The following is a 26740-nucleotide window of genomic DNA, read 5'->3' on the forward strand; positions in this document are numbered from 1 at the left end:
CCATTACCCACAAGGTTTCAGTCTCCAGTTTTCCAGGGACCTAATCTCAATCTCTAGCAAATGTTGCTCTCAATACTAGACTCCTCTCACATGGTGGGGGTGGGGGCGGAGGACGGGTAGTTTTTTTTTTTTTTGGGGTAGAGTAGGTGAATGCAGTTACGCACACAGTGTTGGACTCCCGATTCGGTACGTCGTTTGGACTACCAACTAAATACCTCCCTATCGACAGAGAGCTAGCCTGGAACCGTTTGTCACATTACATCGGGCCAGCCCCCGAACTCTCCCGCCTTGCGGGGCCTTCAAATCAGGGAATTCCTTTCACCAACGGGAGGGGAGAGGAGGAAGGGAACTGTCAGTTCAAGGAACCCCCTGCCATCCGGCTCCTCCACCGGTCGAGTTCTATTTTCTTAGCAACGAGAAGGGCCCGAACGTAATGGGCAACACGGTTCCAGCTGTCAGCAGTCCTCAGTATCTCTTCCACAATCTTGTCTGGAGAGAGATCCCCTGTGTTTAAATAGAGCTGCTGACGAACCCCATCCCACCTTCCACAAGAAAAAAAAGTGTGGTGGGCATCGTCCACAACTCCATTGCAAAACACAATCCGGAGAACGCGCCTTTCCAATCTTGTGCAGGTAAGACTGAAAATTTCCATGCCCACTTAAAAATTGGGTAAGGAAATAGTCAGTCTCACCATGCTTCCGATTCAGCCATGCACCTAAGTTGCCGATGAGCCGCGCAGTCCATCTGCCTCTAGTTTCATTTTGCCAAGAGAGCTGCCGCTCGTCTAGAGTGTGTTGCCGTTCTTCACGAGCAACCACCTCCCTTGGCTCATCTCCCTTGCGCTTGTATATGGCCTGACGCTCCCTAGAAGGGCAAGGGGATAACTCCCGCGATCACCATCACGGTCGGTTCAGAGACTGTGCGGTACGCAGACGCCACCCGTAAAGCTCCCCGTCTCTGTACTTGCGCAAGGCATCTACGACATACCTCCTTGTTAAGAGCGCCAGCCCATACCTCTGCACCGTAGAGCAGGGCAGACTGCGTTGAGCTCATCAGGAGACGTCGCCTACTAGACGTAGGACCCCCAATGTTTGCCATTAGCCTACTTAACGCCGAAACTCCAGCCGCAGCCTTGTTTGCTGCTGCTTGGATTTGCTCAGAAAAGCTCATCTTTGAGTCAAGAGTCAACCCGAGGTACTTTACCGCTGATTTTGATTTGATTATCGACTCGCCGAACGATATGGGGTCCGTCATCGTTGTCATACCAGAGCCTCCTTTCACTGAAATAACTATCCACGATATCTGAGTGAAATTATGCGGTGTTTCCAACGATAGTAGCGAGATAGGCGGGAATACCAACCTAAAGATTTCCGTATTATATTCCAATTGGCCGAATTGAATGAATTTTTCACATCCAGGGTTACTACCACACAATATTTGCTGGTACTACCCTTTCCGTGGATTGCATCTTCAGCCAAGCCAGTAACCAATTTGACGGCATCAATGGTTGATCTGGCTTTACGGAACCCATACTGCCGCTCCGAAAGGCCGCCTTGGCTCTCAACAACCGGGAGTAATCTATTATAGATTACCCGCTCTATCATTTTCCCCACCGTGTCCAGGAGACATATGGGTCGATATGACGATGGTTCACCTGGTTTAGGCAGAAGTACCAACTTTTGCCGCATCCATGCCACTGGAAATATCCCCTCGGACATGCACGCTTCGAACAACTCAGCGAACATGTCCGGTCTGGATTTCACGGCAAGCTTAAGGGCCTTATTCGGTACTCCGTCCAGGCCCGGCGCTTTGTTGTCTCCTATTCTACCGCAGATATCCAACAGCTCATCTCTGGTGACTGACGGAATTGCCGCCACATTCAGAGGTGGTTGCAACGTGTCGGTGCTCTCCTCTTGCTGGGGGAATAACCCCTGGATGACTTGTAGCAAGAGGGTGGGGCACGTGATCTGCGGAGATGAACGGCCTCTAAATCGTCCCATCACGATTCTGTAGGCATTCCCCCACGGGTTTATGTTAGCTTCTGAGCAGAGCTCCTTAAAGCACTCCCTCTTGCTTCGCTGGATGGCGAGCTTGAGGTTTTTGCGGGCTGCCTTATAGGCGCGCTCTTTTTGTCCCTGTTCGACTCTACCTACCGCCCTCTGAGCCACTCTTCTGGCTTCGGTGGCAGGCTGATCGAAGGCCGGTCAGTTCATCATTCCACCAGTAGTTTGGTCTTCTACTGGGGAATGAACACCTTCTAGGCATGGACGCGTCACACGCTTTGGCAATGCATTGAGCCAGATGGACGGCTCTTTCCGTAGAGGTGCCTGCTTTATCAGGCTGATCTAACCACACCTCTATGAAGGTCTCCTCATCCAAAGATTTTGCAGACCAGCCAGAAATCTTTCTCCGTTTCGGGCATGATAGCTCTTTGGCCTGTGGCTCGACACATGTCTCAAAGAAGATTGCCTGGTGATCGCTGTGGGTGTAGCGTTCACTGACGCACCAGGACATACCACGCGCCAGTGAAGGGCTGACAAAGGTCAGGTCTACAACCGAGCCTGACCCCCCTTTCTGGAAGGTGTTTACAGCACCTTCGTTGGCCAAAACTATGTCCATCTGCGCAAAAGCTTCTAATAAACTGCGCCCCCTAGCATTTGATTCCCTACTACCCCACTCTGGGGCCCAAGCATTGAAATCACCAGCAATCACCTTTGGACTACGTCCCCTCGCGTCGAGAACAAGATTATCAAGCATTTGCTCGAATTCAGACAGTGTCAAACTTGGCGGGGTGTAGCAGCTGTATACATATACACCACTGATTTTCGCCCACACGAAGCCACTGCCTACTTGACTTGCAGAACATTGTATGGCCTGTCGACCGCAAGCCCATATCGCCGCTCCACCAGTGGAATCTTTGACCCATATGCCACCGTGACGGTGTCTATACGGTTCGCTTATGATGGCAATTTCCATCTCAGATTCGAACGTGGCCTGCTCAAGTAAATCCTGAGCGACCCTGCAATGATTGAGGTTTATTTGGATAAACCTCATTTTCTCATTGCAGTGAGCGCCTTCCTAAATTCCGGACATTTACCACTTCCGGCAACATGCCGGTTATCCTGTCCCTCTTTTACTTCGCGCAATAGGCATTTGGGGTCCCTATTGCACTCTCTGGCAATATGACCTTTCTCCCCACACCTTCTGCATCGATCGGATCGATCAATGCTGCTGGTGCATGCCTTCGCGAAGAGCCCAAACATAAGGCATTTAAAGCACCTCTTCAGTGAAATTTGTTCCCTTAAACGGCAGACAACCCATCCAATCCGAACCCTTCCGGCAGCCAACAACATCTGTGCTGCCTCCGCTGGTACTCGTATTGTGGCCGTTTGAGTACCGCCATAGGCTTTTCGCAAGCCCACAACTGACTCCTCGGTGAGTTCTTTCAACTTGAATTGCTCCTTCAGACCAGTACAAATTTCTTCTTTCGATGTTACTTCATCGAGATCCTTACATTGTATATAGATCTCATGTTTTTGGGCACGCACTGCGGCATTCTCCCTAAGTGAGTTTTTCACTTGAGTGCGAAAGTCATCAGTTTTGCCCACGCTGGATCTTTTCAGCTCGAACATGAGATCCCCTTTCTGGGTTCTTCGAATTCGGTTTACATTTCCGCTCAGATCTTTTAGGTCGGGATCCGCTTTGACCTTTTTGAGTATCTCCGCGTAGGACAGATTGCCCTTACTGGAGATAACAATTGCATCTGGACGGGTTCGCACTTTTGCTTTTCCTTTCGCTTTTTTGCTGGTAACTTTAGTCCATCCATTGTTTTCGCTGGTCTTAGGCTTCGCAACGCTGGTCGAGTTTCCTAGATTCGCTGTACGGTTTCTTCCTTCTGACCTGTTGGTGTTGGTTTTCCGGATGTCCTGTCCGCCTTTTTTTCTCTTAGGCGCCTGCTGATTATTTACAGAATCCCCCTCTTTTTCACGTACTCGTTTATTTCGCTGGAATTCGATGGTAGTACGGTTAGGCGTCACTTGGGTCGCTTGTGATACTGTTGGCACAGCGGGGTTCGGCGTGTCCTTATTATTCTTTTCCTCCTGTGATCTATTGTAGAGCACTCTAATAGCCCTCACCATATTCTTTATGGCTTGGTGCACGTTGTACTTGTCCTTGATAAACTCGGACAGCTCAACTATTTTTGCCCCAAGCTGGGTGAAGGGCAATTCCTCCAGATCGGGACTCTGTTCCCTATAAGTGCCGGCAGGGTTACCCCTTTTACACGGTCCTTCACTTTTGGCGTTTATTGACCTTGCCTGTACCTTGTCCTTCATCGTCTTTGGCATTGGTGGAGATCTCAAAGTTGATGAGCTTCTTTTGAATGGGTCTCTTCCTTGTTCCTGGAGCACCTCCTGCTGTCGAGCATCTTGAACATATGCGGTGGGTGTTGTCACGGTTTTTATCGTCCAAGGATCTGCCTTCAGTTCATCTTTGCTTGGTCTTGTTATTGGTGTTCTCGGTAAAGTCGTACTTCGCTTGAATACTTCCTTCTCCAGATCCAAATCACTTGTAACATTATATGCCAAGGTGGCCAAGTTGTTCACCATCGAGGCACTGCGGTCGAGGGATATCGACGACCGGGAGTCCGCTTGCCCACTCCCAAAAGCCGCCGGTACTGGGGTTCCGAGCCCCTGCACCGTAAGTTTCCTCCTTCTCTCGTCTTTCATGGTGGTTTTATGTTCTGGGTATCCTTCCCATAGCCATTTTGGTCCGCGCACCAGAGATGAGCAAACACTAGCCCATGCAGTCAGAAAAGAAAAGTGCATGAACACATATTTACACATCAATAGGTATGCCGCAATCCGCCAGCCGGGGTCGCGCCTGATGGGAGATCTGGCCACTCCTCACAGGCTGTCTGTCTGTCTGTCTGTCCGTCACACGCATTTTTCTCGGAGACGGTTGTAGTGATTGGCACCAAATTTGGTAAAAAGGTGGGAACTGTGAACGCTCACGCATATAGTGAGTTACATCCTTTTACGTTGATTTTAAGGGGGGATCCCTATACATGCAAAAGGAGGGTGTAAATTTTTTTTTCATCAAATATAGTCGTGTGGGGTATCAAATGAAAGGTCTCGGTGAGTACTTTTTGAAGCCGATCCTAGTTTTGACATTTGTTGAAAAGGTGGGGAGTGCGGGGGGTTGAAAGTGATCATTTTTTCAACGAACCCATTCTCAGAAACTACTCAACCGAAAAATCTGAAAAAAATCAGGAGGCTGCCACTATATGGTGCCTCGGCCAAGATCCATCGCAAACGCAAGAAGAACTTGGAAAAACACTTGGAGTCACTCAGCAAGCCATTTTCCACCGTTTAAAAGCAATGGGAATGATCGGAAAGGTCGGAAATTGGGGTCCGTATGAACTGAACCCAAGAGACGTCGAACGCCGTTTTTTCACGTGCGAACAACTGCTTCAACGACAAGAAAGGAAGGGTTTTCTGCATCGAATAGTTACTGGCGATGAAAAGTGGATCCATTACGATAATCCCAAGCGTCGGGCAACGTGGGAATACCCCGGCCATGCCTCATCATCGACGGCCAAAGCGAATATTCATGGTGAGAAGATCATGCTGTGTATATGGTGGGACCAGCTGGGTGTGGTATACTATGAGCTGTTAAAACCGAACGAAACTGTCACGGACAAACTCTACCGACGTCAAATGATGCGTTTGAGCCGCGAACTGAAGAAAAAACGGCCGCAATACCAGCAAAGGCATGATAAAGTTATTTTGCAACATGACAATGCTCGTCCACATGTTGCACAGCCCGTTAAAACATATCTAGAAACGTTGAAATGGGAAGTCCTACCCCACCCGCCATACTCTCCAGACATTGCTCCTTCTGATTACTATTTGTTCCGCTCGATGCAGCATGGCCTGGCTGACTAGCACTTCTCCAACATGTTTTTTGGGCTCATGCGAAGCACACAATGAAAAAAGTTCATATTAATCATAGAATAATAAACACAACCCTATTCAAAGGAGAACGGAAGAACACCTCATAGAGATATACAGATACATCAAGGATAACAAGAAAATAAAAAGCCTTTGTATCTCCTTTTTATTTGCTCTTTATTCGGTTTTTTTGTTCTTTTTTTTTTGTTTTTCACACAGTTTACCTTTGTTTGTAGTTGTTTTTTTTTTAAGGATTTCCAATATTTTCTCATCAACTTTTTCTAAATACTTCACTTTTATTGTTATTTTCCTTAGGTCAAGCGTCATTTGGATTAAAGAACAAAGCGCTTATAGCGAATAAAATAAATACAACGCCACCAACTAAAGTCACAGTGCGCACCGAAATTCGTTGGGCGATCATACGACCACCGATCACAGCTAATCCTGTACAAATTGAATGTCCTAAAACGCCTCCCACAATGACTCCGTAAACATCCTAGTAATGAAAGAAGAAAGTTTGATAACATGTTAGAAAATCAGGAATGAAATTTCGGCCTATTCAATAATGTATATAATAAAACCCTACCGAAATCCATCTACTCTCAGTCTGTCTTATCTTTTTTCAAGGAGATGGAAGTCTTCAAAAGGCACTGGAATGAACACGACACTGTGTGAGATTTTTTGCTACTAAGGACACACCTTATCCGCTCATAAAAATCACGGCTCCAAAACACGCGTGCAAAAGGATAAGTCTGGGCGGCAGGCTCAAGTTCACCCTCCTCTGGGTTCTCGGGCATAGGAACATAGAGGGGAATGGGCAGGGTGCCGGATTGGCGGTGTTTCACTGGCGGCTGTCAGGCGTGGAGTCCACTCGCACCTTTGGCAGCCGCGGGCCTTAGATGGCGAATACTTTCAAGCTGTGCCAAGTCAAGGAGAATTTAGTCCACTTATAATATAGCCCGATCACGAGAGCTCCGTGTGCCAGACGCGTGCAAATGCATTCTAGATTACGACGGTCTGCAGGGGAGCTACGGACACTGGGCAAACCATTCTTTGGGGACCTCAGCGAAATTTCTGCCTGCAGAGTGGGAAAGCTGCTTTCCTTCGTGAATGCTACGGGCTTGCTCTGAAGATCCTGCTCTCATAATAACAGTCACGGTCTTAGGAGTTTGTGGCAACAAAACGGCGCACCACAGCGCTAATTGGGCTCCTCGGAGCGGCCACTGATACCTACCTACCTGCATATTGGAAATGTGGCTTATTGGAATCCACATGTTGAGAGCCCTCTTGATATCTTCTTCTTCTTCATGAACAGGAATCCCTGAAACTTCAATATCCATGTTGCCAATTTACCGTGAGACGAACCCTCACGGTGGACTCGGCCCTGGAATTGTGATACCTCATCTACTGCTAGAATGCATCCTTCAGATCTAGACTTATGATAAATCCAACCTTCGGGGGGCAATTGGAAATCCCCTCGATAACAGGAAGAGTATAATAAAAGGTTGTAGTAGATCTAGCCTTCGGGGAACTACTTCCCTCGATCAGAGGTAGAGGATAAGCGCTCTTCGTAGTGATACTGTCTACTTTATGCGAATCTAAGCAGACACATTTTACTAAGTTTCATTACGGATGACCGACCCTTAACGGGTCGCTTATGATGAGGGGAGTGGCGTACCCGAGGTGCCCGAGTAAGTAGTTCTGCCCCCTAGCTGGCAGCATACCTGCGTCCTAGGTAGTAGCCTCGAGAAAGCTTCTCGGTGAAGAGCGAACCGCGAATAACCGGTACACGTCGGGACACACTGGGAGTCTCCGGAGCCGTCGACAACTCTCTGTCGGCGTCGATGGGGTGATGTGAGCGTAGCTCTGCCAAGGTGGTAGTTGCGACGTGTATCAGGAGCCAGCCCCTTCGGGACCCTGGTCGGGAAGTGTGCATTGAACCGGTGTTAGTAGACCGCGTTGCCCCGAGCGAGCGCTGATCCGTCCATGAATTCCGGGATCAGCTAAGCGTAGGTCAGGCCTCAGGGAACTGGGGTAGGGGCTGCGTCCCCGATGGTATACCCGTTCTTGACTATTGCGGCCCGCTCCCTTGCACACGATGCGCTGGTACCTTTTTCATGGAGAATATTCTGAAAATTATAAAAAAAACGACGAAACAACAGACAAGGAGGAAGAGCTGGGTGCATTTGGGTGGACCACAAAAATGCGTCGTTCACCGCAACGATCAGTGAAAGAGGCAACGAGGGCTCATATACCCGATGAGACACCGGGGCGCCCAAATAAAGAGGAAGCCTCATCAAGTGGCGCGACTGACCGTGCGGAGATGGCAACTCCATTACCTTGCAGTGCCCCTGTTTTGGAAGTAAGCTCAGTGAGAAACGCTAGTCCTGAGCAGATGGATTTGGACACAAATCGAGTGGAAGTGCATTCGACCGTCCTCGCTAGAGCCGAAGAAGAAAGGCTCATCAGAAAGTGCGCAGCAGTGGTGAAACGTATGCGGTCGGCAACGTTCCTTCAGAGGAACGTCAGCAAAGGCATCAAAAACGGGGAGAACGGAGCAGAGGTGTCTTCGATACGGAAAACGAGGAGTGGTGGAGTTCTCGTCGAACTGAGCCCAAAGACGACCAGCAAGAGCACGTTCTGCGAAGCGGTCAAGGGGCTATTGGGGGAGAAGGCTCTTGTTTCCAGCCCATGTGCTCTCTAGAAATACGGGATCTTGACTGCCTCACAGAAAAGGTCGAAGTAGAGGAGGCGCTAAAGCGTGAATGTCCAGAGGTAACCAATGCCCGGGTAGGTATTACCTCTGTAAATGCTCGAGGCCAAAAACTTGCCCTGGTGGATGTCCCCGAGCAATATGCGAAGAAACTCCTTAACAGTGGGAGAATCAAAATCGGATGGGTAGTATGCAGGGTACGAATGCGGATAGTCCCCACCAAGTGCTACAGGTGTCTGGACTATGGACACACGTCAGCAGCTTGCAAGGGTCCGGACAGGAGGACAGCATGCCGGAGATGCGGCCAAGCGGGTCATCAAGCGAAGACTTGCAAGGAAAGCGTGAGTTGTGTTCTCTGCAGGGATCGTGGCGCGTCTGGCGAAAGCGTCGCACACACTGCGGGCTCGGGACGGTGTCCGATCTTCAGGGCGGAATTGGAGAGGGCTAGGGTGCGAACGCCATGATCCGCATTTTGCAAATTAACATGCACCGGAGTGCAGTTCGCTGCGGAAGTAAATGCTGATCTAGTGCTGATTAGCGAGCAATACCGAAACAAGGACCCGTCCTCATGGTATCTCGACTTATCGGGCACTGATGCCATCTGGGTTCGGGACGACGTTCGACTTCGTGTTCTTGCCGAAGGCCGGGGGACAGATTTGTCTGGATCCGGTGTTTAGGGATAACGTTTTTTAGCGTTTACCTGACGCCGAATGAGTCGATTCCGGACTTTCAGCGCCGGCTTGATGCTCTGGAGGACGCCGTTTCGAGCGCAGAGGGACGAATCCTGGTTGGCGATGATTTTAATGCCAGGACTCTTGAATGGGGCATGCCTCAATCAGACTCCAGAGGGAAACGGATTCTAAACACCGGATCCACCCCAACGTTCCGGCGCCCGGGCTGCGAGAGAAGCCTTCCAGATGTAACCTTCGCGTCGAAATCACTGGTGTCGCTGGTGGACGGGCAATACATTGACTTCGAAGTGGTGGACAAAATCTCTAGGGGTGCGCCATCCAGCCGCTCTTTCTGTGTATGGAACGTTGCGAAAGTGAACACCGGGAGGTTTGTCAAAACTCTTGGAACAGGTGGGGCCGCGGTGGAGGTTACTCCTGGAGTGGTGGCACTGCAGCCGACACTGTCGTAAATCCAGTTATGAATCTGATAACGAGGCGTGGCAAATCTTCTACGTATTGTTCACTTAAGGCCGAGCAAATGGACCGCATTGTAAGGGCACTATTCTGTGCGCACCCCGTATGGGATGATGACGCCGACGTGGAGAGCGCGTGTTCCAATATGCAAAAAGAAAGGTAGTCCAGCAGAATGTTCAAATTACCGTTCGATCCGGTTACTTTCCCATACCATGAAGATTTTTGAACGCATTCTTGACAACCGCATTCGCGAAATCGTTGAAATAACCGTGAATCAAGCCGGATTTGTCAAGAACTGCGGAACTACTGACACAATACACGCTGCGTGGTTACTCATGGAGAAACACTGTGAGAAGCATCGCCCTCTTTACATTGCCTTTCTGGATCTAGAGAAAGCGTTCGACCGTGTTCCACACGAACTCATCTGGTATGCTTTACGACAACACTTCGTGCCAGAAGAACTCGTGCGCTGGGTTCAATTGCTCTACCACGATCCGAAAAGTAAAGTTCGAAGTATGGCGGGTGTATAAAAACCGCTTCGTGTCTCTGTTGGAGTTCATCAAGGAAGTGCCCTCTCACAACTCCTCTTTGTACTTGTTATGGACACCGTCACACGGGATATCCAACGTCCAGCGCCCTACACACTGCTTTATGCAGATGATATTTTCCTAGCATCTGATAGCAAAAATGATCTCGAGCAACTTGTTCAAAAATGGAATGATCGCTTCATGCAACACGGTCTCAGATTGAATTTAAACAAAACTGAATTTTTGACGACCGATCCCCATGAAACAGGCACAATCACTGTCAGCGGCAGTGATCTGCCCAGAACTGAGCGATTTAAATACCTCGGGTCAACGCTATCAGCCAATGGAGAGCTGCGTTATGAAATTGCTTCACGCATTAACGCAACCTGGATGAAGTGGCGTTCCACAACTGGTGTCCTTTGTGATCGACGTATCAACGAACGTCTCAAATCTAAAATTTACCGCAATGTCGTCCGTGCAGTCGCTCTCTATGGTTCTGAGTGTTGGCCGACCATAAAAGACAATGAACGGCGTCTTGCGGCAATGGAAACGAAGATGCTACGTTGGACTAGTGGCGTCACACGTTTAGATCACATCCGAAATGAGGATATCCGCGATCGTTATGAGGTTGCACCGATCGTGGAAAAGTTGCGAGAGAGGCGTCTTCGATGGTATGGTCACGCAGTTCGTGCAGACGAGAATTCACTTGCCAAGATTGGTCTGAACATCGAAGTCGATGGTAAACGACCAAAAGGCAGACCTAAGCAACGGTGCCTTGATACGCTGGATGGGGATTTGAAAGCCTCGAGATTGCACCCAGATCAGGCATTCGATAGAGCCAAATGGCGAAGCCGATCACGACGAGCCGACCCCGCTTGTGAGCGGGACAAAGGCTGGAGAATAAACGTGTTTAAAACATGGGGCACTCTTTGTCGGATTATGCGTTTAAGCAACGTTTGACACTCTTTTAAATCTACAATTCAAATATTGCAAAATATGCTGGAAAAAACTTTACTCACCTCACGGGCTGATAGGATAATAGTTGTCAGTTGAGACCGATCACCCCATTCGGCAAGGAAGGTCATAGTGAAGGCTTGCATAAATATTCTCGAAGTCATATACGCAGCGCTACGCTGCTTCGAACGTCGAATCACGCCACTTTCTGGATCTTGAATGGCTGCCACGGATGCTTCCTTTTCAAGCTGTTTTTAATTCGACATTGAGATAGAATGGAAAAGAAAAAAATAAAATTTCATCGTTAAAATATCGGAAGTTTGAGAGTATGAGGCGATTTGATATTTTTATAATACGATAAGGAAAAAGCATGCGATTCGATGGTCGTATTATGTACATATATAAACATAGCGGAATACGTTAAGAAAGGGAATCAAAAATGAACCATAACGTTGGCTATATTCAGTCCATTATTATCTGTTAATTATGTTAGTTTGTCCTTTATAGACGCAATATGACCATTTAACCGCCACAGTAAAGAAAATATTTTTATATAAAAGCGATTTGTGCAAATTATTCATCCGAACGACAGAACAAAACAGCAAAATCAAGGACAAGTGTAGTGTGTTATTGGAAAACATGATTTTATTGTGATTTAAAATAAAAAGCTTAGACACACACTTTACTGGAATACTATATACTTAGCAGTGGACAACTAAAGGCTATTTTATTAAGCAGACTATTATGTACAGCCCAAATACATACGTTTATACTTATACATACATATATCAAGGACCAGCAAACCCCGAAAAGAAAAAAGGATTCAACTCCCAAAAAGGCGAAGCAGACGAGGACTACAAATGAAACTGCCAGCGAAACTGTTGCAGCGGCGACCTCGAGAAAAGGGACCGGACATTCAAAGGCGGATGCGGAAGCCTGAAGGAAACCAGGTGAAGGGTCATATGATGATATTTTCAGGAGAGTGAAGGCAGACCCCGAACTCACCAACTTGGGAGACAAATGTCAGAAGAATTAGACGGTCCCAGAAGGGAGATCTTATGTTGGAGTTCAACAAATCCAAGGACTTAACTGGAGACCAATTCTTGAGCCAAATCGGAAAGTCGTTAGGATAGGAAGGCAACATAAGAACTAGAAGCCTGGAGACTACTATAATCTGTAAAGATATAGATGAAATCACCACAAAGGAGGAGGTCCGCGAAGCGTTGGAGCAGCAGTTCGATCTTGTCGAACTACAAGAGTTAGCGGTGAAAACGCTGAGGAAAACATACGAGGCAACATAAGCCGCCATCATCAGCCTACCAGTAGAGACAACACTCAAACTGTTAGCAAAAGGGAGAGTGAGAATAGACTAGGTAACACATCGTTCAATAAGTCCCGGGACTAGCGTAGAAATGGCTCTAATAATGCCATTTATATACCAAGGTTCAGAAGTACCAACCTTCAGATAAGATGTGTCAAAATTTGATGTAATTCGAAACATAACCAAGAAAGCTATAGTGGTTAAAGTGACGCTACCTTTGCAATCGTGAAAAAATGGACCAAAACGAGTTTCGTGTGTTGATAAAACATTGTTTTCTAATGGAGAAAAAACACTGTTCAAGCTCAGCAATGGCTTGAAGAAAAACGCTATCCGAACTCTACTCCGTCGAAAACAACCATTTGTCGGTGGTTTTCGACGTGAAACGCGGTCGTGCTCATACAAATCATGCGGAACGTTCGGGTCGGCCAAATGAGGGAGTAACTCCCGAAAACACCAAGCAAGTATTGAAAATCGTGATGGGTGACCGCAAAATCAAAGTGCGCGAGATAGCTAAGATGGTGAACATATCAACTGGTAGTGCATTTACTATTTTGCACCAAATATTGGCTATGAAAAAGGTTTTTTCCAAATGGCTGCCGCGTTTGCTCACAATGGAACAAAAGCAACAACGTATCAATGATTCAGAGAGCTGTTTGGCACTGTTTACTCGCAATAAACAGGATTTTTTGCGTCGATATTTGACAGTGGACGAAACATGGATTCACCATTTCACTCCGGAGTCAAGTCGGCAGTCAGCTGAATGGCGTACGACAGGTAAAAGCCGCCCGAAGCGTCCAAAAACACAACAGTCGGCCGGCAAAGTGATGGCGTCCGTATTCTGGGATGCGAATGGTATAATTTTCATTGACTACCTCGAAAAAGGAAAAACCATCAATAGCGACTACTACATGGTGTTATTGGATCGTTTGAAGGCCGAAATAGCGAAAAAACGCCCACACATGAAGAAGAAGGAAGTCATCTTTCATCAAGACAGCGCACCGTGCCACAAGTCAATCAAAACGATGACCAAATTCAATGAATTAGGCTTCCAACTGCTTCCTCATCGTCCGTACTCGCCGGATCTGGCCCCCAGCGACTGCTGGCACTTTGCGGATCTCAAAAAGATGCTCCAGGGAAAAAGGTTTGGCTCAAATGAGGAGGTGATCGCTGCTACTGAGGCTCATTTTGAGTCAAAAGACAAATCGTTCTACAAACATGGCATTGAAAAGTTAGAGAAGCGTTGGAATGATTGTATAACCCTTGAAGGAGATTATGTTGATGAATAATCAAGAATTTTGCCGATAAAATGTTGTTTTCATAGTTAGTCCCGGGACTTATTGAACGATGTGTTAATGTGTCGTTTTTGGGTTCAGGTAACGTTGAAGCGATGCTTTAGATGCCTTGGTTCCAATCACATTTGGAAGGCATGCACTAGTTCAAATGACAAGTCAAAGTAATGCAGGAGATGCAGACTGGAAGGACATCTCAGCAAGCGCTGCAGAGTTGACCCGAATTGCCTACTATGCAGAGAGAATGAAGGTGTGGGTCATTGGTACATTGCTTCCCCAAGAAAACATCGATGTGGCCATAATTAGTGAGCCATATCGAAACCACGGTGGTGGTATTTGGGTCAGAAACCAAACGGGCCAAGCAGCAATATGGGCTTGTGGAGAACAAGCTTTCGATGAAATAATGGAGCACCCGGAAGAGGGCTTCATCAGACCAAAAGTTAAAGGAGTCCACATCTACAGCTGCTATGTTCCACCTAGCACTACACTTGCCGAGTATGAGCAGATGCTTGCCTGGTTTTGGTTGAAAGAGGACCTTGGTCGACTATCACAGCATTTTAATGTGTGGGCTCTCAACTAATGTAAGGGCACGTGCCCTCCTCGAAGCTTTCGCGGAGCTGGACGTGGTACTCGCAAATGTCGTACACTTTCCGGGGAAAGGGCCTAGAGTCTACAGTGGACCTGACATACGTAAGTCCCACTTTAGCCAGTACAGTCGCTTGGTATGTCAGTGAAGACTATACTCACACTAGGCAATCTGCATGGAAATCAAAAGCGGATCGAACTCGAAAAAGAGGTCTCGCAGAATGCTGGGTGGTAGGCTAGGCTGGACAGCGAAAACTTTTCGAGGGGGACATGTTTTCCGCGGCGCTCAAACCAGACATATCCCTGAATGGTACGGCTAGACAAAAAGCCACCCAAATCACCTGATGGATGACGGAAGCTTGCGATGCTACTATGTCCATAGGGTGATTGCTCCCCAGTAGGCAACCCAGCTACTGGTGGAACAACGAAATCGCAAGCTCACCGCAAGTTTCCGAGCAAAGAGGCTTTGCCAGAGGCTCAGAGGAAACCCCGGTGGCGACGGCCGAGAGGAGACACATAGACAACTGCGTGGCCGCCCAAGAGAAGCCATTCGGAGGAGCAAAAAGAACTGCTTCAACTGCGTGATCATACTGACATAAACCCTTGGAGTGAGGCGTACAGGGCGGTAATATAAAGGCTGCGGAGATAACTCCAGGTAACCTGTCCGCGTCTGCTAAAACAGATTGTTACCACTCTGTTCCCCCACCACGAAAATAGGAGAAGGCAAATGGTTGTCCAGCTAAATAAGGGCATAATACCTCCAGTAACTGTGGAAGAGCTGCGGGAAATATGTGATTTAATCGGTGACAACAAGGCCCCAGGTTTGGATGTTAATCCCAACCGAGCTTTGAAACTGGCAGTGAAAACGAGACCCGACCTTTTCGCCAACACCTTTGAGGCGTGCCTAAAAGAAGGAATATTCCCTGTCCAGTGGAAAAAGTAAAAGTTTGTGTTGTTTCCGAAACCTTGCGAGCCACTTGGAAACCCAGCGTCGTATCATCCTATCCGCCTGCTGGATACAATGGTGAAGATGATAAAGAGTGTCATCTACAACAAACTCCTATCCATCGTCGAAGCCACCAATGGTTTGTCAGAACGCCAGTTTGGTTTCCGTCGTGCCCACTCTACGATCGACGCAATTAGCATGGTAGTATACCTGGCAAAAGGGGCACTGATTTCTGGCGGCTGCCGTTCCGTGTTGGCGTTGGATGTCAAACACGCATTCAACTCGGCCAACTGGAACACAATTAAAGGGGCATTGGCTTACATAGGGTGTCCCCGAGCATTTAACGAATTTGATGGAAAACTCAGAGAGGATTCTTTGGTACGGGACAGATGAGGGCCCAAGAGTACATTGTCACAGCCGGGGTACTACAGGGATCGGTACTTGGTCCCCTGTTGTGGAATATCATGAATAATGGCGTGCTTGCTCTCCCCGTCCCAGAGGGGACTACGATTGTCGGCTTAACTGGTGACCTAGCTGTGGTTGTTACAGCAAAACACCCAGAAGATGTGGAGGTCTATGCGACAGAAATAGTAAGAGCGATAAAGTCCCGGCTAGAAAGAGCCGGGCTGACCCTGGCAGACGCGAAAGCGGAAAAGGACTTAATAACGAACCGCAAGACAAATAACACTGTGAAAGTGGAAGTCGATGGATATACGGTGGTATCGAACTGACCTTTAAGGAACACTTAGAATATGCACGCCAAAAGGCAGCCAGTGCCACCACGGCACTTGCAAAAATGAAACAGGTTGCTTTTAGTCAGAGTGGTGCGTTCCATCCTGCTTTATTCGTGACCTGTGTGGGCAGAGGCGCTTGCAAACTCTTAGAGACGGAAGCAGGTGAACTCGGTTTACCGGCTGATGGCTTTAAGGGTTTGCAATGCCTTTAGAACCACATCCGATGGAGCAATGTTGGGGGTGGCAAACATGTTCCCCGTCGACATTCTGGCGACAGAAATGAGTGTGCTGCACACAGCGTAAAAATGCAGCAAGGTCAGAGTCGCAAGATAGCAGATAGATCGAGCCTACGAAAGGTCAGTGGACGCACAGGCTCATTCCCAACATTAGGGTGTGGCTTGAGCGGAAAAATGGGGAGACCAACTACCCCATTACCCAGTTTTTCACGGGACGTAGTAGTTGTTACAGGCAGTATCTGCACCGCTTTGGATTAGATGATTCTCCGAATTGTTCTCGATGCGATGACATACCAGAGGATCCAGAACATGTGATGTTTCGCTGCCCAAGATTTGCAATGGAGATGAGGAGCCTAAACCAAGTGTTGGCCAGGAGCGTGACCCGGAGAACTTAGTTGCCGAGATGGTGACAACTGGCTTCGCAACGTACAAATACAGAAGGAGTCGCTGAAGGAGCAAAGAAGGAGGAAAGCCGAAAGAAGGAGAAGGACGAGTGCCTAAGGGCAAACCTACCCCGCGAAGTGATATCTAAATGGTGGTCCCACGGGGCTTGGGGCTGGAGAGACCGGGGGTTGTTTTTAGTGGGTGCGAATCCCACACGCACCCACTGTAGCCCCGGCGTGTGCGGCGGAGGACTTTTCCCAATAAGTATTTTTTTGCACTCTTTGAAACGTTTTGTGTGAAACAAGATCTCATTAGAATCGATTCGATGTCTGTCTGTCCGTTTATCGCTCACAATCGATTTATTTAGAAACGGCCGGGCCGAATGTTTCGAAATTTGGTGAGAATGTGGTCTGTGAATTCCTTTACATATAGCAAGTGGCATTTGGTGTTAAGTTTAAGGAGCCCCATATATGCGAAAGGGTGTGCAATATTTTTTCCACAGAATATTCTCATATGGGGCATCAAATGAAAGGGTTCAATTAGTGCTTTTCGAAACTGGTCCCATATTTGATATTGGGTGAGTCATAGGGGGGTGAGGGCCCAAAATATGACCAACAAAAAGTGTAACAGGTTTCGCTCTTAGAACCTATCCAACCGGCAGGGGCAGGGGCGAACATTTGGGTTGGGGTGGAAAGGAAAGGAAAACGGGGGCCACTCGCCGCGCCGTGCCAGAATCGGCTCAAGGCTAGTCAGTCCCGCGCGCGTTAAGCTTTTTTGTGATTTTTGTCCTTTTCCTTATCAGGCCATTTGGCAAGTTAGCTCTTTCGTGAAGAAATTTTCGGTGGTATCAACTCACCTCGAAACTTCACGTCTCAGCTAGAGTAGTGTAGAGTACTTAAATTCACTTATCCTAATATAAAACAAGTCGGAAAATCGGAAGCTGGACGGTTCAGGTATGAAAGGTTTTGTGTATTTCTTTTATAAAAACACCTGAGTGGACATCTGTCCCGTTAGTAGCTAGCACATAATGTATGCGTACATTATGTAACTATTATGTATGTGGAACTGACAATCAAAGTCTTGGATTTGAATAGAGAACTTCGACCTATTATAAATTTGTTAGTAATAGTGCGACTTCCACGAAACTTGGCAGGATCATATCATCATATCATAACCTACATTGGATAAACTTAAGAGGGACCCTGCACCCAATTACTAAAAATTATAATAATATACTATCATTAAATTTATTTGAACAGATATCGGTATGGAAGGTATTTCGGAGCCCAGGCACCATATAGTCGCAACCTCCTGATTTTTTCAGATTTTTCGGTTAGGGATTTTCTGAGAATGGGTCCGTGAAAGAAATGATCATTTTCGGCCCCCCGCATTCCCCAATTTTCCCACAAATGTCAAAACTAAAACCGGCATCGGAAAGTACTAATCCAAACTTTTGCACCCCCCCCCCCCCCCTTTTGCATATATGGAGACCTCCCTTAAGTTCGATCTAAAATGTTGTAATTCACTGTATGCGTGAGCGTTCACAGTTCCCACCTTTGCACCAAATTTGGTGTCAATCGCTACAACGGTTTCCGAGAAAAATTTGTGTGACAGACAGACAGTAAACTGATTTGAATAAGGTTTTGTTTTTCGCAAAACCTTAAGAAGGGACGATGGACCTTTGCCGTTTAAGGGGTTCGTCCATTTTTTTTCGCTTTTTCTTAGATTTTTTTTTTGTGAAAAACTGGATAAAGATACAAATACGAATTTTTCACTATATATTTATTGATATCTTGAGCATGCATAATTTTTCCAGTCCGATAGCACGATTCATTTTTGAAATAGAGAGGAACTTGTACACTCATCTCCAAAAAAAATGTTTTTCTGCTGCCACGCTAGAGGGCGCTGTGATCATCTTAACTTACAGTTTCGAGAAAAACACATTTAAAAAGTAGAATGCGACTTTTAACCATAAAATCTCAACTGACCATTAATCTGCTTTATACAGTCCATAAAACTTAGGGTTCTTGAAGAAACACATGTAAAGCCTTGGCTTCAATTCTTATGATTTTAGCAATGTAATTGGAACGTCATTCGGATCAATAAATACGCGCTTTACTACGGCGATCGACATAAATCTGACATGTGACATTTTTTCTTGTTTAACACTGTAATTTCCGAACAACTCTCAATATAAACAAATCACTTTGCCAATATATTCTACACTATATCTAAATACAATTGATGCAAACAAAATCAATTTCTCGGATTCGACGGGGATGACACCCTTAAATTAATATGAACGGCCGGATAGCTCAGTGGTTAGAGTACAAGGCTCGGCTCAAAAGGTCACGGTTCAAATCTCACTGGTGACAGTGGGGTTTGTATCGTGGTTTCACCTCGGATACCAGTTGACTCTGCTGTCAATGAGTACCTGAGTCAAATCAGGGTAATAATCTCGAGCGAGCGCAGTGCTGGCAGCATTGCCCCCTATAGGATGTTGTAATCCTGTATCCCCTGGATACAATTTCGCTTTTCTTTTTTAGCTTTTTTTTCAGTTATTTGAATATCAGTATAAACTACTGGAGAAACTCCGCCATGCTATTAACATAGTATGCTGGTCCCAAGCCCAGGTAAAGGAGGAGGGTTTGAAGCAACGTACTCTGTACTATCCTCAGTAAAACAAAAATAAAATGCTGAGATCAGGGAAAGAGATAAATTGAGTATAGTTTGAGTTATTCTACTATGCTAAATCCTACCTGATCTCTCTTGGTGACAGGTCCCGCGACAGGTCGACCAAGAAAATGCATACAATGTCGTTACAAACATGATGATCGGATTGAGTCAAAAGCCTCGGAGAAATGCTAGGGCGTCCACCCCAGTCGACGCGGCAGGACGGGCCCCGGTCCTGTCGAGAAATGGGTAAGGGTTCTTGACGCATGGATGGCGTCAGGACGTAAGCAAGTTAGTCCGCACACAACGAACAAAACAAATACGTGTCTGCACGCTAAATGTTGGTACCCTAACTGGAAAGACGGAGGAACTCGCAAGAGCCCTTCGGAAAAGGCGCATTGACATCTGCGCTCTGGAAGAAACCCGAAGGTTCTGGTGCCAAAAGCTGCGACATTGAACACGAACGCGGTAAAAATGGCTACAAACTTCTCTATTTTGGTAACCCACACACTCAATATGGTGTTGGCATTGCCATCTCAGAGGGTTTCCGTGATGCCATCAAACAAGTCGAACGATTTGATGATCGGCTGATGAAGCTCACCATTATATCAGCTGATCGCACTATTCACTTCTTCACCGCGTATGCACCACAGACAGGTCGACCTGATGCCGAGAAAGATGCCTTCTGGCAACTTCTCGATGAAAAGACCTGTCACGTGCCTGCTGACGATTACATAATCATTGCCGGCGACCTTAATGGTCATGTGGGTGAAAAGGCAGACGGTAACAGGTGCCATGGGAGAAAGGGGTTCGGAGCGCGCAATGAAGGTGGCGAGCGTATAATCGATTTTGCGGACACCCATGACCTTGTACTTATGAATACATGGTTCATGAAACGATTGTCTCATCTTCCTGCATTTTATAGTGGGAACAATAAAACGCAAATCGACTATATTCTCATAAGACGCCAACATTTTACCACTGTCACTGATTGCAAAGTCGTTCCCTATGAGACCATCGCACCTCAACATCGGCCGTTGATTGCCGTCTTGCGAATTAAGCCACCGATAAAACAGCGTGAGGAACGCACTGGCCCGCCACGCATTAAATGGTGGCAATTTGGTGAGAAGAAAGAAAAAACGGTCTCACTCATACGATTGCCAACCATTACGAATGTGGAAGAATCATGGAACCAAATGAAAGACACGATTCACAAAGCGGCCTCTGCAACCCTCGGGGTCACCAAGCCGGCTAAGCGGTACATCAACCGAGATCCTTGGCTTTGGAATGATGATGTTGAAATGAAGGTCCGTGAAAAGAAACGCCTCTACCACAAATTTCTCGACGATAAGACGCCTGCTAATTGGCAAATTTATAAGAATGCCAACCGGGAAGCAAAGAAAGTGGTCGCTGTCACCCGAGCAAACCATTTCAAAAATCTTTACAATAAACTGGACACTCGGGATGGCGAGAGAGATCTGTATCGACTTGCTAAAAGCCGTGATGAACGCACACAGGATATCGAACACTTCTGTTGTGTTAATAACAACGGTACTTTGCTTACCAACCGTCGAGCCGCAACGGATAGATGGCGAGAATACTTCGAGCAGATTTCAACTGAAGAATTTGCTCATCCTCCACTTCCACAATCATTGCCGACATTTGGAGCAGTTCCACCAATCAGCGCAACTGAAGTCGAGGAGGCAATAAAACAAATGAAATCGGGGAAAGCAACAGGACCTGACGACATCGCATCTGAGCTCTGGAAAACGAAGAGCTGGGACTCAACACTGTGGCTCAGTGAATTCTTTAACCGGGTTATTCAGGAATGAAGAACACCATCTGACTGGCAAGAAAGTACCACTGTTCCAATATGGAAAAAGAAAGGTAGCCCAGCAGAATGTTCAAATTACCGTCCGATCCGGTTACTTTCCCATACCATGAAGATTTTTGAACGCATTCTTAACAACCGTATTCGCGAAATCGTTGAAATAACCGTGAATCAAGCCGGATTTGTCAAGAACTGCGGAACTACTGACGCAATACACGCTGCGCGGTTACTCATGGAGAAACACCGTGAGAAGCATCGCCCTCTTTACATTGCCTTTCTGGATCTAGAGAAAGCGTTTGACCGTGTACCACACGAACTCATCTGGTATGCTTTACGACAACACTTCGTGCCAGAAGAACTCGTGCGCTGGGTTCAATTGCTCTACCACGATCCGAAAAGTAAAGTTCGAAGTATGGCGGGTGTATCAAAACCGCTTCGTGTCTCTGTTGGAGTTCATCAAGGAAGTGCCCTCTCACCACTCCTCTTTGTCCTTGTTATGGACACCGTCACACGGGATATCCAACGTCCAGCGCCCTACACACTGCTTTATGCAGATGATATTTTCCTAGCATCTGATAGCAAAAATGATCTCGAGCAACTTGTTCAAAAATGGAATGATCGCATCATGCAACACGGTCTCAGATTGAATTTAAACAAAACTGAATTTTTGACGACCGATCCCCATGAAACAGGCACAATCACTGTCAGCGGCAGTGATCTGCCCAGAACTGAGCGATTTAAATACCTCGGGTCAACGCTATCAGCCCATGGAGAACTGCGTTCTGAAATTGCTTCACGCATTAACGCAACCTGGATGAAGTGGCGTTCCACAACTGGTGTCCTTTGTGATCGACGTATCAACGAACGTCTCAAATCTAAAATTTACCGCAATGTCGTCCGTCCAGTCGCTCTCTATGGTTCTGAGTGTTGGCCGACCATAAAAGACAATGAACGGCGTCTTGCGGTAATGGAGACGAAGATGCTACGTTGGACTAGTGGCGTCACACGTTTAGATCACATCCGAAATGAGGATATCCGCCAGCGTTGTGGGGTTGCACCGATCGTGGAAAAGTTGCGAGATGGTATGGTCACGCAGTTCGTGCAGACGAGAATTCACTTGCCAAGATTGGTCTGTACATCGAAGTCGATGGTAAACGACCAAAAGGCAAACCTAAGCAACGGTGGCTTGATACGCTGGATGGGGATTTGAAAGCCTCGAGATTGCACCCAGATCAGGCATTCGATAGAGTCAAATGGCGAAGCCGATCACGACGAGCCGACCCCGCTTGTGAACGGGACAAAGGCTGAAGAAAAAGAAGAAGAAGAGAGTTGCTCACATAAGATGAACACAAAACGTTTATACCTGGAACGCCGAGCTTCCAGTATCCCCACTTGTTTAAATATGACACTTGATGCTAAATTCACCAGATATGGTATCCAACTCTGGGGCTATGCCAAAGAATCAAACGTTCCAAAACAAAGTACTTAAAAACACAGTAGACGCTCCCTGGTTCATTCGTAATGAGGGCCTGCATAGGGACCTGAAAATACAGTTTTTCAGTTAAGGTATCAAACAGCAAGCCATAAAGGGTAGCTAACGATTACGTTCATAATTCATAACGAAATACGAGTGTATGGATGCGCCAGATCGCTTACAAGTGCTAGCAGCCAAAAACCCTATCCACACGTTTTCGCTTGCGACTGTTTTGGCTAGGATAGATCTTATCACGACTATGAACCATAACGTACGACGACGCCATCGGACTTAGCCGATCCCAGCATGGATAATAATTATTATTTGTATCTTGAATCTTTTAAACTGAGATTGTACTTATGTCCTTCTATCTCAATGTGGCCGGGAGCTCAGAGTATCAATGTAGTTTGAATGGTACAAGCCATATGTGTTCTATTTATCAAGGCATTGCCATATCAATTTGGAATTCATTTGGTTGGATTAAAGTATTTTGTTCTATTCTACTAACTCCCTAACTAAGTCCCTTTGGAAATGGAAGTAAGTACATCTGCATATGGGGTATATTTCAGTATGCCTACCCATCGACTCAACGCGTTATTGCTTGACCCAATGCTTTCTCCACTTGATCTTTCTGCTGTGAGACGCTAATCGAAGTACCAGTGCTTGTTTCAGCAGTAAGATTCTGCCTTACTCTTCCAGTCTACCCTAATAATCATTCAAGGGTTTCCTGCATACTTTGCTTGTTGCTAGATTTATCATCTTGGACCATGTTATGTACCAGATCGAACGCCACCACCTCTCAGCCTTGATAATTGTCAGAACATATAGGGGGGCCAATATAGACTCGGATCACTGTCTCGTTGGCACGGTGGCTCCGAGCTCGAATAACAACACCACCTACAAACCCTCTGACAATCAAATGAGAGTTAACACTGAAGCCATCCACAAAACAGCCCTCCGCAACATCTATAAGGTCTGTGAACTCGAAAAGTACAGGCATCAACCGCACCAGACGCGCAAGTTTTACCAACAAGTCACCAGGATGAAGCTTTATATTCCTCGATGCTCATCCTGCCAAGACAAAGAGGGAAATCTAATTTCCGACAGAATGGACACATTGGAGCGATGAGTTGAATATTTTGATGTACTACTGAACAACCAGAACATCGGCGAGTTGGAGGTCCCGCCAACTGAACACGACGGACAAATACTGCCACCACCAAGTGTAGAAGAAACAGTTCGTGCAATTCATCGGCTTAAAAATCATAAGTCGCCAGGAGCCGATGGAATTACAGTCGAATTGGTTAAATATGGAGGAGACCAATTACGCCAGTGGTTCATCAACTGATGCTCAAAGTATGGGATAGCGAATCAACGCCTGACGACTGACAACGGAAAATCATCTGCCCCATACATAAAAAGGTGTATATAGCGCAGTGCAGTAATTACAGAGGTATCACGTTGCTGAGTATAATCTATAGGATATTCTCCGCTATCTTGCTAGGCCGGATAGCCCTATACGCCTAGAACATCTTTGGCCCATACTAAAGAGGCTTCACTTCAGGCAAATCAGCAACAGATCAGATTTTCTCTCTGCGGCAAGCGATGGAAAAACTCTTGGAATATGGACATCAGTTGCACTATCTTTTCATCGACTTTAAACCCGCATATGATTACCATAGCCAGGGTAAAACTCTACACGGCCATAAAAAAATTCGGTATCCCGGCGAAATTGATAAGATTGACTAGGCTGACCCTGACCAATGTACAAGGCCAGATAAAACCAGCAGGATCACTCTCAAGACCATTCGACATCAACAACGGTCTACCATAAGGGGATGCCCTATCATGCGTCCTCTTTAACCTGGCTCTCGAGAAAATGATCCGTAAAGCTGAGATAAATGCAAGGGGTACAATTCTCTTTAAATCCACTCAACTGCTGGCCTATGCTGACGATATCGACATCATGGGAGGAACGACCCGAGACGTACAAATTGCCTTCATCCAGATCGAGCAGGCGGCGCGAGATCTTGGGCTGCATATGAATGAAGGTAAAACAAAATATATGGTGGCAACGTCAGCGTAGAAAACCAACCAACAAACAAACAACATCGAATCGCACTGGTCAAACGAAAACAATAAAGATAGAAGACTACAACTTCAAGACTGTTGAAAATTTCTCCTATCTAGGGTCGAAAATCACAACCGATAACAGCTACGACGATGAAATCCGTGCACGATTGTTGGCTGGCAAGAGAGCCTATTTCAGCTTACAAAAACTGTTTCGTGCGAAACGTCTTACTGTACAAGATGATCTTTCCAGTCCTCATGTATTTCTCGGAGACTTGGGTTCTTAGCAAGAAAAATTGCGAAATCTTGGCCGCGTTCGAGAGAACGGGCGGGTCACCTATACAGATTAGGATGAGGATGATCCAGCCCGGAAAGTCTATGAAGGCAATATCTATGGCAGAAAAAGAGGACGAGGAGATCCTGCCTGAGATAAAAAGATGGCGTAGATCGGAACGCCAGACAGCTTTTAGGAATATTGAATTGATGGAGCTCGGTGCAAAAACTAGGGTGTCTGGAGTTCCTTAGTAAGGCAAGCCTAGACCGGATACCGGTTGTTGCGCCGTTGATGATGATGATGATGACAGCAATGGGTTGACAGGCTTGCCCAAAGATACGGTTAATCATTTAATTTAAAAAGTGAAAATAGTTATAGCGTTTATAGAAGTTACACATTTCAAAACGCTACTCTAATAACTAAGGAAAAAAACGAGAAAAACTAATATTCTCACCGTTGTTGAGAGATTATTGCGCAAGCGGACGCAGTTTTTAGAATCATATTAAAGAGCTTTCAAAACAGGACTTTCTTCTATTCGCCTATTCTATTTCTTCAATTCGCCAAGGGCAAAAGTACAATAGTTTAAAATAAAGCGAACTTCTATTGAGCTAGATCCAAATGTGGAAGAAAGATTTCTTCCCAATTGGTCCAATCTGATATCAACGTCATGTGGACTAGCTTGCGATTATACATAAAAGAGTGAATACCACCTGTAGCCACTTTCGCTCACACTGCTCCCAGGGCAGGGATGAGGCAGCGTCTGATGTGTTGTCTCTGCCCTGAACAAATCCGTCAGTCACTTTTTAATAAATTTATATTGCTAAAGATTATATATCTTAGTATTAAATTTGGTGGTAGAAGTATTAATTTGCTTGGATGAAGTATTAAATTGGTTGAGAAAAATGCTAATTTGGCTCTATCTCACCCAAATTTAAATAAACAGAGATCATTATTTGAAGCTTGTAGGCAACAATTTAGCGGTAGATGCATATATGCCGATGTTTTACAGAAAAGCGCATTTTTCGTGCTCATAACAGAACCCTGGAAAACAGGTTCCCAGAAGCAAAGAAGAAGAGAGTATCCGGTCCCGAAAACATCTGCATATGTTGACCTACACTGAAATAGCTGCTTTCTCATATATACTTCTGAATACTTGGCAATTGCTTTTTGTCATTATGGTCTAAGAAGCCTTTACAGCAACTTGATTGAAGTAGTAAATTTCTTAAAAATTGTAAGCGAACTAATCTAAAATGTAAACCCGAGAAGGTTTCTTCCCGGGAAGCCGCAGAAGCTAGGCATTGTGTAGTCAGTACAATGTACACTGGGTGCCAACTTATTTGATGCAAGCGAAAAATGAAATTTCAAACTAAATTTACTGGAGGACTATATAGGTTATAGAAAGAAAGCAGGGCGTGAATTTTTCTTTACAATCGTGTTTTTAATATATTTCAAATTTAGTTTTATTACCAATTAAAAAAAAAGTATTGCTAAGGTAATGTATCAAATGCGTTTCATTTTGCTTCACATTTTTTATGACTTCATCTTGTTCTGCAAGTTCAGTGCAATCGTATACGTTGAATCGTAAGGACGTGCTAATTAACACATCGTTCAATAAGTCCCGGGACTAGCGTAG

The 26740-nt window shown here is 46.2% G+C and overlaps 1 protein-coding gene across 3 annotated transcripts in view; it reads right to left on the reverse strand.

Annotated features, from left to right (window-relative positions):
• Positions 1-6111: 6111 nt before the first annotated feature.
• LOC119660835 (GDT1-like protein 4) overlaps positions 6112-26740 on the reverse strand; it is a 50153-nt gene continuing 29524 nt past the window's right edge. For all 3 annotated transcript variants that reach the window (XM_038069706.1, XM_038069705.1, XM_038069704.1), the window contains 2 exons: positions 11356-11538; positions 6112-6447 (listed from right to left, as the gene is read on the reverse strand). In XM_038069706.1, coding sequence (XP_037925634.1) covers positions 6268-6447; positions 11356-11538 — 363 coding nt within the window. In that variant the 3' untranslated portion in view covers positions 6112-6267. The remainder of the gene's footprint in view (positions 6448-11355; positions 11539-26740) is intronic.

This window comes from Hermetia illucens, chromosome 7 (assembly GCF_905115235.1).
Source record: "Hermetia illucens chromosome 7, iHerIll2.2.curated.20191125, whole genome shotgun sequence".
In the NCBI taxonomy this organism is placed as follows: domain Eukaryota; kingdom Metazoa; phylum Arthropoda; class Insecta; order Diptera; family Stratiomyidae; genus Hermetia; species Hermetia illucens.